The 13,323-nt window shown below is 56.1% G+C and overlaps 1 protein-coding gene across 1 annotated transcript in view; it reads right to left on the bottom strand.

Annotated features, from left to right (window-relative positions):
* The window catches only part of ANO1 (anoctamin 1), a 176,162-nt gene that overhangs the window by 63,592 nt on the left and 99,247 nt on the right, over positions 1-13,323 (bottom strand). Inside the window, exons 4-8 of the mRNA XM_018043147.1 lie at positions 10,974-11,072; positions 10,073-10,224; positions 8,494-8,548; positions 5,415-5,466; positions 2,330-2,385 (exon numbers count right to left, since the gene is read on the bottom strand). Coding sequence (XP_017898636.1) covers positions 2,330-2,385; positions 5,415-5,466; positions 8,494-8,548; positions 10,073-10,224; positions 10,974-11,072 — 414 coding nt within the window. The remainder of the gene's footprint in view (positions 1-2,329; positions 2,386-5,414; positions 5,467-8,493; positions 8,549-10,072; positions 10,225-10,973; positions 11,073-13,323) is intronic.

Here is a 13,323-nt window from a genome sequence, read left to right as displayed (position 1 = left end):
CCTAGCACAGCTCAGGGGTGAGAGGCTGATGGTGAGACCCATACACGCACAGGAGGAGTCTGCCCCCTGCTAGAGGCTAAGGTGCAGCCTCAGTGCAGCCAGCATCCTCTATTTAAGGCATGGGGTCCATGGGGCTCCATTCAGAAGGATTTATCACCCCAAATATTTGAACCTCAGCTTCAGCACTTAATGGTGTATGTGTCCATCAGCTACATGGAAAATTCATGGACGGAAAATCTCATATTCCCTCGAGATGACCGAGGTCCATTATCCGGCTGGAAAGAACCCTGGAACCAGAGCCAGTATCTGGGCTCTGCCCCTTGGCTGTGTGCCCCTGGGCAAGTTGAAGAATAGCTGCAGTCTCAGTTTCCCCATCTGTAAAGTGGGAATAGTCCCCACATGACAGGCTTCCCTACTGCCCTGTCAGGTACAAAGATGATGATGCAAGAGGAATTTCCAAGATACAGATCTTGGAAATGCTTTGTGTGTGCCCCGTGGATTAGTCAGTCTTGTACTCATTGGTTTAAACTACAGTGAGAATCCGTTCCTAAGACAAATGTAGCAGCCAAGCCTGAGAAGAGGAGGTGCGTCGGCCTCCAGGGAAGGTGGAGGTGGTTATGCAACTGGGGGTGGAATAGCCTGTCAGCCACATCTGTCTTCTGGCCCCTGCTCCCTATCAGGGGTGCTGTGTGACCTTGGGCAAGTTGCTAAACATCTCTGAGCCTTCATGTCTGCACCAGATTAAATGAGATAAAGCTCCTACTAAACATGGTTCTTTGCATACAGTTAAGTGCTCAGAAACATTGATTTCTCCCCTTTGCCTTTCGAGACTTAAAGGGCTGAATCTAGCAGGCAGGGAGGCCCTGAAATGTTTTGGCTTCTGTCCCTGACCTCTTGGTAGGGGTGATCAGCTGGAAGGCCATGCAGGGATATGTTCCTGGTGCCTGTGGGGTGGAGCAAACCCGAGAGGCACCGGTGGGGTGGATGAGTGAGGCCCCTTCTTGGGAGGAGCCTGTGGATCTGAGCCTGGTCCTGGAAACATTTATCCAGCAATAGGTCAATTGTCAAGACCACCTGACTTCATTCCACACCGCACTTACTGAGTACGTAGGAGGCGCCACACGTACAGGGAATGACAGCCAAACGGTGTTTGCTTAGTGGAACCGAGAGCAGGCAGGCCCAGAGAGGAAGGGAGGACTCAGCCGTGCGGGGAGGGGAAAAGGCAGGCTTTCCCGGCAGTCGCTCTACCTGCCCTGGGCGAGGGTCTTGGCAGAGAAGGCAGAAGAGCATCGCAGGCAGAAGAAACAGCAGGAACAGAGGCACAGAGATGGGAAAGGAGGATGGGCTGATCCCCAACCCCCCCCAGTGAGTGACAAGGGGGCGGCGGGAGCTCGGCTAAGCATCCTTCCTTCTAGGTCAGCAGTCCGGGTGGACGGCCCTTTGCTGTCTGACCCTCTCTGTTTGTCCAACCCAGTGTCTCACTGAAAGCCCTCCCATTTCTGTATTCCCATCAACACGCTCTGCAGCTCTGGCAACTGGACAGGGCGGGCATTATTCCCGACTTGCAGATGAGGGTGCTGGGGCTCAGAGGGGACCTGGGCTGCCTCCAATCAAGGCCACAGAGGAGGGAGTGGCCAGGACTAGAATCTGGGTCCTTGGACCCCCAAGCCTGCCCCCCTTTTCTCCTAGCCTCTGCAGTAACACACATTTGGAAAGATCCAGAGATCCTCTGTCCGGGGTTCCCACACTGCTCAGGCCCCATGGCCCATCCCCAGTGCCCTGCTGAACTCTAGTCCCTGTTTCCATGGAGACAATAAGAAGAGACTCCTCTTTCTTTCCATCGCAAGCCAAGACAATGCGGCTGTGGCCACAGGCTATATTTGTCAGGGGGTACCAGTGGGATTTGGAGATGAAGCTCAGGAAACTGGCCACTGGCTCTGCAGAAGCAGATACACGAAGAGCTCTGGCCAATCTGCCAGAGCCCAGCGGGGCGGCGGGTGGGGGTGGGGAGACCGAGCTGGCGCACAGTTCTTGTGGAGCAGCTGGCCTGAAGTTCAGATACACCTGGGGCAGAGTTGCTGCCATAGCGCCCTTGTCCTGGAGGAATGGTTCAGTGAGAAAAGATAGCTCTGCGTGTTAAGTCTGGTCCCACCTGAGGGAACCAGGAAGGGCTGTGAGCCGGTGACATTTTTACAGGAGTGCCAAAGCAGGAAGCCCAGACCGCAGGACGATAAGAGCTCCCTGGGGGAGCTTTGGTGTGGTGTGGTCCTGGGGACCTGGGGACTCAAATGACGCACAGAGATGGACAGTGTGGGTCCAGGTTACTTACATCATGCAAGGGGTAGGCCGCCGAGTAGACACCATTGGCCAGCAGGCTCGTGATGCCTTGAAAATAAAGGCAGACAGATGGTTATGGACCAGTCATGTTTCCTGCGGCTCCGGGTTCCACCAGAGAGGTCCCAGGACTGTCTCAATCATTGGAGCTTTTTCAAAGCAAGCCACACCTGGCCGCACAGAGCCCGGCCACCTTTCTGGGGTTTCCTCCCCGGGTTTGACTGGGAGATGATAAAAACATGCTCTGTTGGCAGAATTAGAAAGACAGAGAGGAAACCCCAAGAGGAAGTAACACCTGGGAGGAAGGAGGGACCCCCAAACCTGCGATTCACCAGCTACCCCCACCTGCTTGAGGGCAAGCCTGCAGATGAATGAGGGAAGTGGAATGTAAGTGGTTAGAGAAGCTGAATCATGAGAAAAATATGGATGGGAAAATTGATGGTGTCAGAAAACACACATACAATTTGGAATTAGATTTTAGGTTGATTGGAAAAGCTGAAGAGGAGGCCTGTGGGCCCCACGCGGGGCAGAGGCACTTACCGTATCTATCACACTTGCGCCTCTTATTTAAAAGGGCAGAGTCCTTCTTTCTTCCCTCTCCTTGCCCTGTTTATACATCCGGCTATTAGTTATACATGAATGAGGCCCCAAAAGGATCAAAGCTGTGTCTGAGGGGCAAGGTGTTCATTCTTGCCATCCAGTGCTCCTGGGGGGCAGTGGAATGATGGCCAGGCCCCAGTTTGCTGCTCAACGCCCTGCACTGGAAGCAGGATAAACATAGCCACACCTGCACCTCCCAGAGTCCAGAGGTGTGGACTCAGATGCCCAGCCCCAGAGTAAGGGGGGAAGGCAGAGCCTGGCTTTGCATGGGGACTGGGGTTCTTAGAGATCTGATCTGGGGGAGACAGAGCTGCCCAGGAGTTTCTATGAAGCCCTTTGCTGGTCACAGAACCCTCCACCTGGCCTAAGAGCCGTTCTAGGTAGTAAGTGGGTCAGACATTTCAGTGGCCTGGTTGTCCCACTTATGACTACTCTGCTCTGGCACGGGTGGCAAAGTCCTTCTGTGAAATCTATTTAGAAATAGACCATCTCCTCAGCTAGTGATCTGGGCTGATCAGGGCACTTGAGGACACTTGGAAACCCAAAGCAGAGTAAGGTGGGGGCACGTGGCCAAAATCCCCTGGCTGGAAAGTTCAGCTATGATAAAACGTGAAGGAGGGGCCTGATTTATCGTCCCCAGAGCTCTCTCAACACCGTGCTGCCACAGGGTCTTTGCACAGGCCGTGCTCTCTATCTGGAAGGCCCACCTCTCTAACACCACCTCATCACAAGGACCACTGATCACCGATTCTAAATCCCCCCTCACTACCCAGCCCCTTCAACCTGCAAGACGATGTTCTGGTTTACCTGGCTCTCTCTGATCTGTCTCTTTCCTCCAGAGCAGAAACTCCCTGAGGGTGGGGTCCTACCTGACCCAGAGGCTAGTGGGTAACAGACCCCATCTATGAATCTGGAGGTCAGGAGGGCTTTCAAGGTGCCAATGTGGAATGGGGAGCAGAGAAGGACCATCTGTCTGCTCTGTCACTGTTGCTGGGAACCAGCCCCACCATGGAACTTGCCAGAAGACAGAGACAGCTCCCCCCGCCCAGGATGGCCTGGTGCGGGGTCGGCCCTGGGTGAGAAGGGCCCAACCCTGAACTCTGCAAATCTTCACAGCAGGGACCCCCTGCATTTAGTCACTCAGTCATGTCTGACTCTGCGAACCTATGGACTGTAGCCTGCCAGGGAGACTGAGGTCAGAGACGCATCGCTGGGGCTGCTGCTGCTAAGTCGCTTCAGTCGTGTCCAACTCTGTGCGACCCCATAGACGGCAGCCCACCAGGCTCCCCTGTCCCTGGGATTCTCCAGGCAAGAACACTGGAGTGGGTTGCCATTTCCGTCTCCATCGCTGGGGCTAGACCCATGCTTCTCCCACCTCTGGTGGCCTGGGTCACCCTGGAGGATCTTGCTCCATCAGACACTGGGCTATAGGGTCAATTTTCCTGGCTTCCTCTTGACTCCTGAATTCCCCCCTGCCCAGGGACTTAGGACACAGGCTTAGAGATTTCAGTCCCAGAAGGGTGGCCCTGTGACCATTGGCCACACATGGCAGGCGACATGCACCCACCTGACCCTGGAGGTGGCATCCTCTCCCCTCCCCCGCATCCCGGGCCTGCCCCAGGCTTCAGCTGAGAGCATCTCACTCCTGTCTCCATCCCCCCAGGAAGCCAATACGGAAGGGGGTCTCCCCTGGTGCATAGGCTCTTAACAGACCCTCCCCGCACCCTTGAACCCCAGCCACGAAGCTTCAGATGCTTCTAGAGCATGAAGGACTGTGCTGTGAGCTCAGCTCTCAGCGGTCGTAAAACAGCTCCAGGAGAAGCAAGGAAAGGCTGGGGAAAGGCGTCCCTTTGTCCTGAAATGATTTGCTTTAGCAAATTCAGCCCGGGCTGTGGGCAAGGGACCCCCATGGGGAGAGGGTTCCCTCTGCACGCTTTGGTCAGAAAGGTTTTGCACCTGTGGTTCAGATGTTCTGTAAACTGGTACCCAAGGAGCCCAGCGGCGATGGTTTTGTGGCAGGTTCTGCATCCAGGCACCCCTTCCAGCAGGGCCGCAGCCTGGGGTGGAAGGCGGGGGAGGCACCTTCTAGGCTGCATGTGTGTCTGGCAAATGGCTGAGGATGGTGGCCCCACAGGAACCCTAACAATCTCCCCTTGGACTGAGATGGTCAAGAGCAGGGTGAGACCCCTTGGCGGCCCCTTCGGTTTCCCGCAGGCAGGATTCACTGCCTCTGCTAGGAGAGGTGCCTCAGGCCACCGCCGACGCCTCCAGCCAGAGATGAGAATCCTTTGGTGCTTAAAAGAGCCGTAAAACCGCCTTGTGGTCCTGGAACGGCTCTCCTGCCTTGAAATGGTTACATAGGCTTAAATCAAAACTCTCTGGAAAGCCCCAGCCCAGCCGCCCAGCACCCACAGAAAAGATGGGGAGGAAGATCACACAGCGAGACGAGTGCTGATCTCAAGCCCCAAGCACGCCCTTACCCATGCTGTACTTGGCCTTCGTACACGTCGTTCTCTTCAGGATTTCGTAGACCTGTGGTGGAGACAGGGGCGGGGGCCGCAGTTACTCCACTGAGGGTGGCGGGAAAGGGGGGTGGTGACTGACGGGCCTCCCGCGCCCCCCAGGATGGTGTCAGGACAGGTCACCTTGAAAGGCCCTTGCCGAGCTGGTGCCCGGGGGTACGGGCGTCCAGTGCACGGCATGTTTCTGCCCCTCCGGCTGAGAGGTGAGTTGGAATTCAGAGGTGTGAGGGCCCTGCCCATAGGACCGCTCCCTGATGTGGCCCTGGATGTTCTAGAGACTCAAGCTCCTTTCAGTTCAGTTCAGTGGCTCAGTTGTGTTCGACTTTTTGCAGACCCCATGGACTGCAGGCTTCCCTGTCCATCACCAACTCCTGGAGACTGCTCAAACTCACGTCCATCAAGTCAGTGATGCCATCCAACCATCTTTAACAAATTACTTCACTTTGATCATTGGGAGCCCAGGCCTGGGGGTCTGCCTGTCTGCATTTGAGTCCTTGAAGCTGTGGGGTCTTGGGCCAACTACCTTGTGCCCTGAGCCTAAGTTTCCCCATCTGCAGAATGAGATGAAAAGAATTGACCCTGCACCGTAGGTGTTCGGGTCAGGGCACTCCAACCCCTCGACACCCCCGAGGTCCTGCCTCCCAGTGCCCCTCAGGCCCTGAGGCGTCTGACTTCTGTTCACCTGCCCAGCTCTGTCCCAGCAACCCGGCCTCCTGTCTGCCCCTCACTCACTGGCCCTCTCCTGGGACCCCAGGGTCTTCACCCTGGCCATTCCTTTCACCAGAAACGCTTGTCCCCCAAGAGCTAAGTGCCTGCAGGGCCACCTTAACTAACAGGCAACTGAGGAGCCATGGTCCCACTGCTCCACCTTCTAATTTTGCTCTCTCTTCCCCTTTCTTTTCAGCTGTACCTCGTAGCTGGTAGGATCTCAGTTCCCCAACCAGCGACTGAACCCTGGCCCCAGCAGTGAAAGTGCGGCATACTAACCACTGGATTGCCAGAGAGTTCCCTAACTCGGCTCTCTCGTCCTGGATCCCTCCACACTTGCCAAGTATCAACGTTGCCTCTCCCTTCCCGCTCGTCTCGGGAAGACACCAGGTGCTCAGCAACTGACTGATGAGTGAATGAATGAATCACCCAGTGAGCTGGCTCCCTCCCCGGCACTTTCTGAATCTCCTCGGTGGCCTCATCCTGACCTTGCTGCTTCTACCATAATCACCTCTTCCCTTCCACATGCAGTTACAGCCCTGGTTCACCATCACCACTATGACCCCATATCTACCCTCTTCCATGTCTGGCCACTGGTGGTGATTGTTTTAGGACCTTGCTCCGCAACCATCTATGGCTCCCTAGTGCCTACAGGCTGGAGATTCAAGTCCCAAGACCAGCAACTTTGGCCCTTCCCCATGGTTCCCTGATGATCCTGGCTCCTACCCACCTGCACATTGGGCTGCCCCAGTGCCAGGAGCACCGGGAAGGAGGCAGGAAGGACTGTCATAGCCTTGTCTAGAATGACGATGGGTCTCTGAGACCATAGGATCGAACTAACCACGGGCAGAGTTCTGAGTCACCAAAGAGTTTCTCTGGCGCATCGGTGGTTCACAAACTGGCCTTCAAGGTCTCCGGGAGACAGCGACCCCCACCCCAGAGGTAATCAGAGTCAAGGATGATTCAGCTAACCCCTACTGGCTCTGGCAGAATAGCTTTCTGTGACTTGGGGATCATGTTTGAATTCAATTATAAAGCAGATCCTAAACAAGATGGGGCCCAGAGCCTTCATTCACATATGCCCCCCAACCTCGGGCCACCTCCTGACAACAGGAATGAAGTTACAAATTTACACCCTACCCTTGCAGGAGCATCCTGGTGATTCCCGGTAATATAAAACCGGGGCACACATATATCTGGAAATGGCAGGTTCCCAGGTCTCCCCACTGGCCATTCCTATCCTCCCTCATCCCAAAATGACAAAGAAAAAAAATGAAACCATTCAGGTTCAACTGGGTCCAGTTCTCTGAAGCAGTCAGTGGCCAAGAGGAAGTTACCTCTCTTGGAAACATATCAACCCCAAACTACACCGGCCGCTGGCATTTTTGCATAAATGAATTCCTCCTTGTTTATTATAATGAGGTTGAATTTCACCAATAACACAATCAATAATAACAGTAGGCCCTGCATCCAGGTCACCTTCGGTGGGGGCACAAGGCAGCCCTTTCAGCAGGAGGCCGCCACGGAAGCCGCCAGGCTGGGAGGGGACACTGAGTGGATGGGACCTGGGTCTGTCTGTCCAGGCATTGGCCCGAGCTCCCCATGCCAGGGCAGCATGCATGGTGCCTGTCCCGTGCCTGGTGCCTGCCAGCCTCGACATACAGCTGTGAGGGGCAGCTGTCTGCTCAAGGTCAAGCGCCTGCCTGCTCTCTGCCCTGCCCCTCTTCTCACTGGGTTGGGAAGAGAGAAAAGCAGCGGCTTGGCCGCCAGGTTAATCCTTGTTTAGACAGAAGTTGGGTCCCGAGCTGGGCACAGCCCAGCATGGCTGGTGGACAAGTTGGTGGCTGCTGGATAAACATTAAACCAATACCTGGAGTAGTGCAGAGTGGCCTAGCCAGATTTCAAATCACAGTTTGCTCGTCTGGCAAAGCCCTGGAAATCTAGCCCCAACCCTCATGCCTTTGTCTGCACCAAACCATCAGTCCCACCTGGCTGGCCTGCTCAGAACCCTCCAGGCAGAGAGGAACGTACAGATTCCATAAGGGCAGCGGAAAGGAGGTAGGAGAGGTGTGCGGGGAGCCGCAAACACACGGGAACATTCTGAAATAACCTGCGGGGTCTGGAGTCCCTCTGCCTCCTTCACGCGGATCCACCCGCTTTTCCCCTGGGCTCCTCACAGCCAGCTGGTTTTATTATTCTCATTATTTCCATCACAGACAATTAGAGTACCCCCACCCAGGGGAATTTAGCTGAAATGAAATTATCATCCCATTTCTCGGGGGCCACCTTGCTGAGGAGCTGTGGATTCCCATGAGTGAGTGATACTTACTATCGTGCTCCGAGTTTTGCTGTCGAAAAAGGAATCCTTGTCAGACAGATCAAATCTGTTGAAATATTGGGGAGAAAAAAGAGACACAGCTCATTGGAGTTAGCTCTCCTGGTTTCCAAGGCCCTAAGGGGTCACACTACCCCTGTGAATGGTGACCGTGAAATCGGCAAAGCTCAGTCCGCCTGCTGGGTGTGACCCAACCCTGGATGTTTGGAAGGACCTGTCTCATCCTCACCCACTGGGCTCACACGGGGTCATGGTGTGGGTGGGGGAGGTGATCCTAGCAGCAAATGTGGACAGACCCCCCTCTTCAAGGACCCTTTTTCTTTTCGAGGACACCCTCAGGGGGCAATTTCACTTCTGCTTCAGTGACACCAGGGCGACCATACTCTTGGATATTTTAACATTTGAGACAGTCTCACTGTAATTCCCAAATGGTTTTGGTCCTAAGGTCTTGGGACACACAGATGTCTTAGGGCTAGAGGGCAAAGGGACGTGTCTGGAATGTATCACCCACTCCCCAAGACAGTCAGGGTTGAGCTGGGGAGGGCTACTCGGGTTGGGGGTGGCCCAGAGCCCGGAGGAGAGCCAGGCCTGCAAGACGGGGTGTCGAGGGAGGCAGCGGAGGCATAGCCGAGGGAGGCCAGGGCCCTATGCGCGGTGGAAGGCGGGTGTCTCCCTCTCATGCCCGGAGGCCTGGGGCCTGGAGCTGGAGGGGGAAGCTGGGCTAGGGCACTTCCTCTCTCTCATGTCTGATCCCCAGCAGGACTGGGAAGCAGCGATGAAGCATGTGGCCCTTGCCCTATGACTAACGCCCAGGCCAGAGCAGAAGCTCCAGTTCTGAGCCGAGGCCCAGTTCTGTGGGTCCCATGGGACGAGGGGTGTCCAGGGACCTCCCACTCCCCACAGCTTTGTCATCCTAACCCCACAGGATTCCCAGACTCCAAACTTTCTATTCCCACTCCCGCCCATGCTCCAGCTCTGCCCAGTGAGGCTGTGCAGCTGCCACTGACCCAGGTGGCTACGCCCCACTGCCCGTCAGGAGTGGGGGAGGAGGGAAGGTTCCAGAAGAGGTGCAGCCCTGCCAGCCCCGCGCCCCCCTTGCTAGCTGCAAGACCTGGGCCCCAGAACTCTGGCTAGTGGGCTGCTTTCCAATTCTCAGCTCCCAGAGCTCGGCAGACTTCAGGGGCTACAGTCAACCTTGCCCAGTTCCTCAGAACACATCCTGAGAGGGATGGAGTCAGGCAGGGAGGGGGCCCAGGCTTGCACTAACTTGGGCCTGTGCTAGTTTTCCTAAGTGTCACCCAGCAGAAGAAGAGATTTTTGTCCCCTTAATTCCTCAGTTCATAGTGACCTCGGAGGTTATTTCCAGGGCCCCTTCTGTGCTCAAGAACCACAAGCTCTTATGGGAATATGCTCCAGGGGCTGAAGTGGCCACTCCTTTGGGTGGGGGAGGGATGGAGAATTCTGGTTGGTCCTGCAGACTGTATCATTAGGCAAGTCCAGCGTGGGGTGGTGTCACCACACAGCAGGCCCCGCCCTCCCCGGGAAGGGGTGGGCAGGTGGGGCCCCCACTTACAGGTGCTGCTTCTCCCGGGAGAAGGGGTAGGAGAGCCTCTTGGTGGTCTGGGGTCTGTGCTCCGCCACCTTAGGCTGGATGGGGTCTGTGATCTTCTGGAGCACAGAGTTGATCTTCTTGAGGAGGCCACGAGTCTCGCTGATGTGATACAGCTGCGGACCAGGCAGGGCAGGGGGGTATGTCATCTGCTGAGCCCTGACCCTGGGCATCTCTTCTGAGCTGGTCAGGGAGGCAGCCCCTCCCCCTCTTCCACCCCTCCCCTGGAGCTGGCTGGCCTGGGAACAGGGGGTGGGGATGGGCCAGGATGCCTCCTCCACGCCTGGGGTTTTCTGAAAGCTCAAAGTTTCGGGAGATCCCAGCCAAAAGGGCAATTCTAGTACATTCCAGGGAACTTCCCCCAACTTTGCATTTGTTTAAAAAGAGGCAATCCAAAGGATGCTAGTGGATTTGAGAAGCTGGGAGCTGACATTCCTGAGAACAGTTTCACTCCCCGCTCACAAGTAAACCCTGAGGCCTCCCTGAGCTCCTGGGACGTTCGGGGCTCCCAGCTTGAAGCTGTCGGAGATCAAGAAAAAAAGCCCCAGCAAGCCAGAAAACATAATCACGTGAAACGAGTCTGATGAACCAGCTGAAATACTGAGCATAGGAACGGTGGAGCAGGAGGTTTCCCTGTGTTTGTGTCTGTGAGAAGTTCCCGGGCCCCTATGCCATCTCTGTGGGGCCCAGACTGTAACCTCTGCCCTCCCGGAGGACCCTGGAACCCTCCTGCCCTCCTGGGGTGGGGTCAGCTGAAGCTCCCTTGGGCTTTTTCCTAACAACCCAGACCCTCTCGATGTCGTTCTCCTGCCGGCTTCCCTGACAGATCCGGGGACCCCCTCGAAGCAGAAGCATCATCACTGACCTTCTTTGTCGGCATCTTCAGCTTCAAAAACTCGGCTTCTCGGCACAGCACATTCCAGGGTGCATGGATTTTTACAAATCCAACCCCGTGAATTTTTGTCTAGAAAGAGGGAAGAGGGCCTCAGTCAGCGTGGGTGGATGTTTGGGGCTGAAAACCATTTTTACCTTCAGGGCAACTACTGTTTACAAGATGGCAGCAGGTGGGGCTCCTTCTGCTTATCAACTCTGGGCTCCTCTGACGATGCTCCCTGGCACCCTTAGAATCCCCTGCAGATGGCACAAGAAAGCTGGTGGTTGGGTGGGCCCCTGGCATCCCACAGGAGTGATGAACCGGGGGGTGGGGCGCGGTGCCTGGAGGGAGGTCCTGACCCCACAACACCTGGGAGGTACTCGGGGGGAATCTGAGGACCCCCAAAACAGTCTGAGCCACGAAAGACCTTTCACATCCAAGACTCCAGGCCCTTCGACTGAGGGGGTGTATTCAGTGTCCCCAGGGTCCCCAAGCAGGGCTGAGGAGCTGACAGTGAAGACAGTCCCCTCCAGGCACCTCTGTGGGTCAGGACACACCACTGGCCGGACCCGATCACCGCCCCCCCTTCCCCCCGTCTGCCAGCTCCCCTGGGTCTGCACTGCCTTTATCCTAATGTGAGTGGGCTCGAGACCCGCCTGTGTGCAAGTCCATCACCCTAAGCTGCTGCAAACTTGGACAGTCACTCCCCTCTGGTCCAGTGCTTCTGAATGACAGGATCAGGCAGCAGAGGGTCACTGAGTGCCGTTGGGCCAGGAACCACACAAGCTATGATAAGAACTTTGAGGACAGACTCCAGTGGTAATAGCTGCCTCTCCCTGCCACCCCAGCCCAGCCGGAACCTGACGCGTGATGGGCTGTTCCCGCCGTCCTCCTTGGCGCCGGGCCGCACTCCACTGAGGCACGGGCCGCTCTGCCTGTACTTCCCCGCCCCTAGCCCACCAGGACGGCCGCTCCTGCCGTCCACCCACTGTGCGAGCAGGCGGGAGGGCGGGGGCCCCGCTCTAGGGCCATCTCATCGGTGTACGGGCTGACCTGGGGGGGGCCGGCGGCAGGCTGAGCCCACTGTGCCCGCCACCTCAGACAGTGATCCCAGCATCAGGGTGGCCACCGCGCTCTCCGCTGCCTGTGGGCCTCTCTGCCGAGAGCCGGGGGACGACCTTGCTGGAGAGGCTGGCACTTCCTCAGATCTGGAAGCTTTCTGGTGTCACACCTTTCTGGCCGGGTGCAGGGGCAGCAAGGGAGGCTCGAGCTGTCGCAGCCCCTCTCAGCCACTGGCTGGCACCACAACGGGCCCTTTCCCCAAGCAAGTGACCGTTAGTGAGCAACGGTCCACCAGCGACCGTTAGCGGTCCTGCTCAGCCATTGGTCAGTGCCATGGTAAGCCCCGCCCCTAGCAAGCGGCCATTAATGAGCAACTGTCGACCAGCAACCGTTAGTGGTCCGGCTCAGCCATTGGTCAGTGCCACGATAAGCCCCGCCCCCAAGCAGGCGATCATTAGTGATCTTGCTCAGCCATTGGTCAGTGCCATAGTGGGCCCACTCCCTCCCTCTTATATATAAACGGAGCCCGAATTTGGACTGAGGGAAGATGGTTTTTTGAGACGCTAGTCTGCCGTTCTCGGTTTACTAGCTTTCTGGTTAAAGTCGTTATTCCTTGTTCCAACAACTCATCTCCCCATTTATTGTTCTGTGGCGAGCAGAACAAGCTTGGGCTCGGTAATACAATGAGCTCGATGGGGAAGGCAGGACCCCTGCTCCCTTCATGGATGGGGACACTGAGGTTTGGAGAGATGAAGTCACGGCCTAGGTTCCTCAGAAAATTAAAACGAGAGCCACCATCTGACCCAGCCATCTCACTTCCGGGTAGCCAGCCCAAGACAATGACATCAGGATCTCGGAGAGACAAGCGCACTCCCACCTTCTCTGCAGCCTTACTCAGGACAGCCAAGATACAGAGACGTCTAAGGGTCGTTCAGTGGATGAGCGGATCAGGGAGGTGTGGGGTATTCTTCAGCCATATGAAGAAGGCAGTCCCGCCGTTTGTGACAACACAGACAGACCTGGAGGATACTCTGCTCAGTGAAGCTAGTCAGAGCGACAAGCATTGTATGGTATCACTTATGTTTTCAGTTGTAAGATGAAGTTCTGAGGACCTAACGAACAGCGGGGTGACCGTAATTAATAATATGGTATTGTGTACTTGAGAGGTGTTGAGACACCAAAGCATCCTCACCACACACATGCGTGTACACACACACACACACACACACACTCACTCAGAGTCAACTGTGTGAGGCGAGGTGTTGGGCAATCAGTCCAT

The sequence above is a fragment of the Capra hircus genome, chromosome 29 (assembly GCF_001704415.2).
Source record: "Capra hircus breed San Clemente chromosome 29, ASM170441v1, whole genome shotgun sequence".
Lineage (NCBI taxonomy): Eukaryota > Metazoa > Chordata > Mammalia > Artiodactyla > Bovidae > Capra > Capra hircus.
The sequence above is the reverse complement of the archived record's forward strand: the minus strand, read 5'-3'. Positions and strand labels throughout refer to the sequence as shown.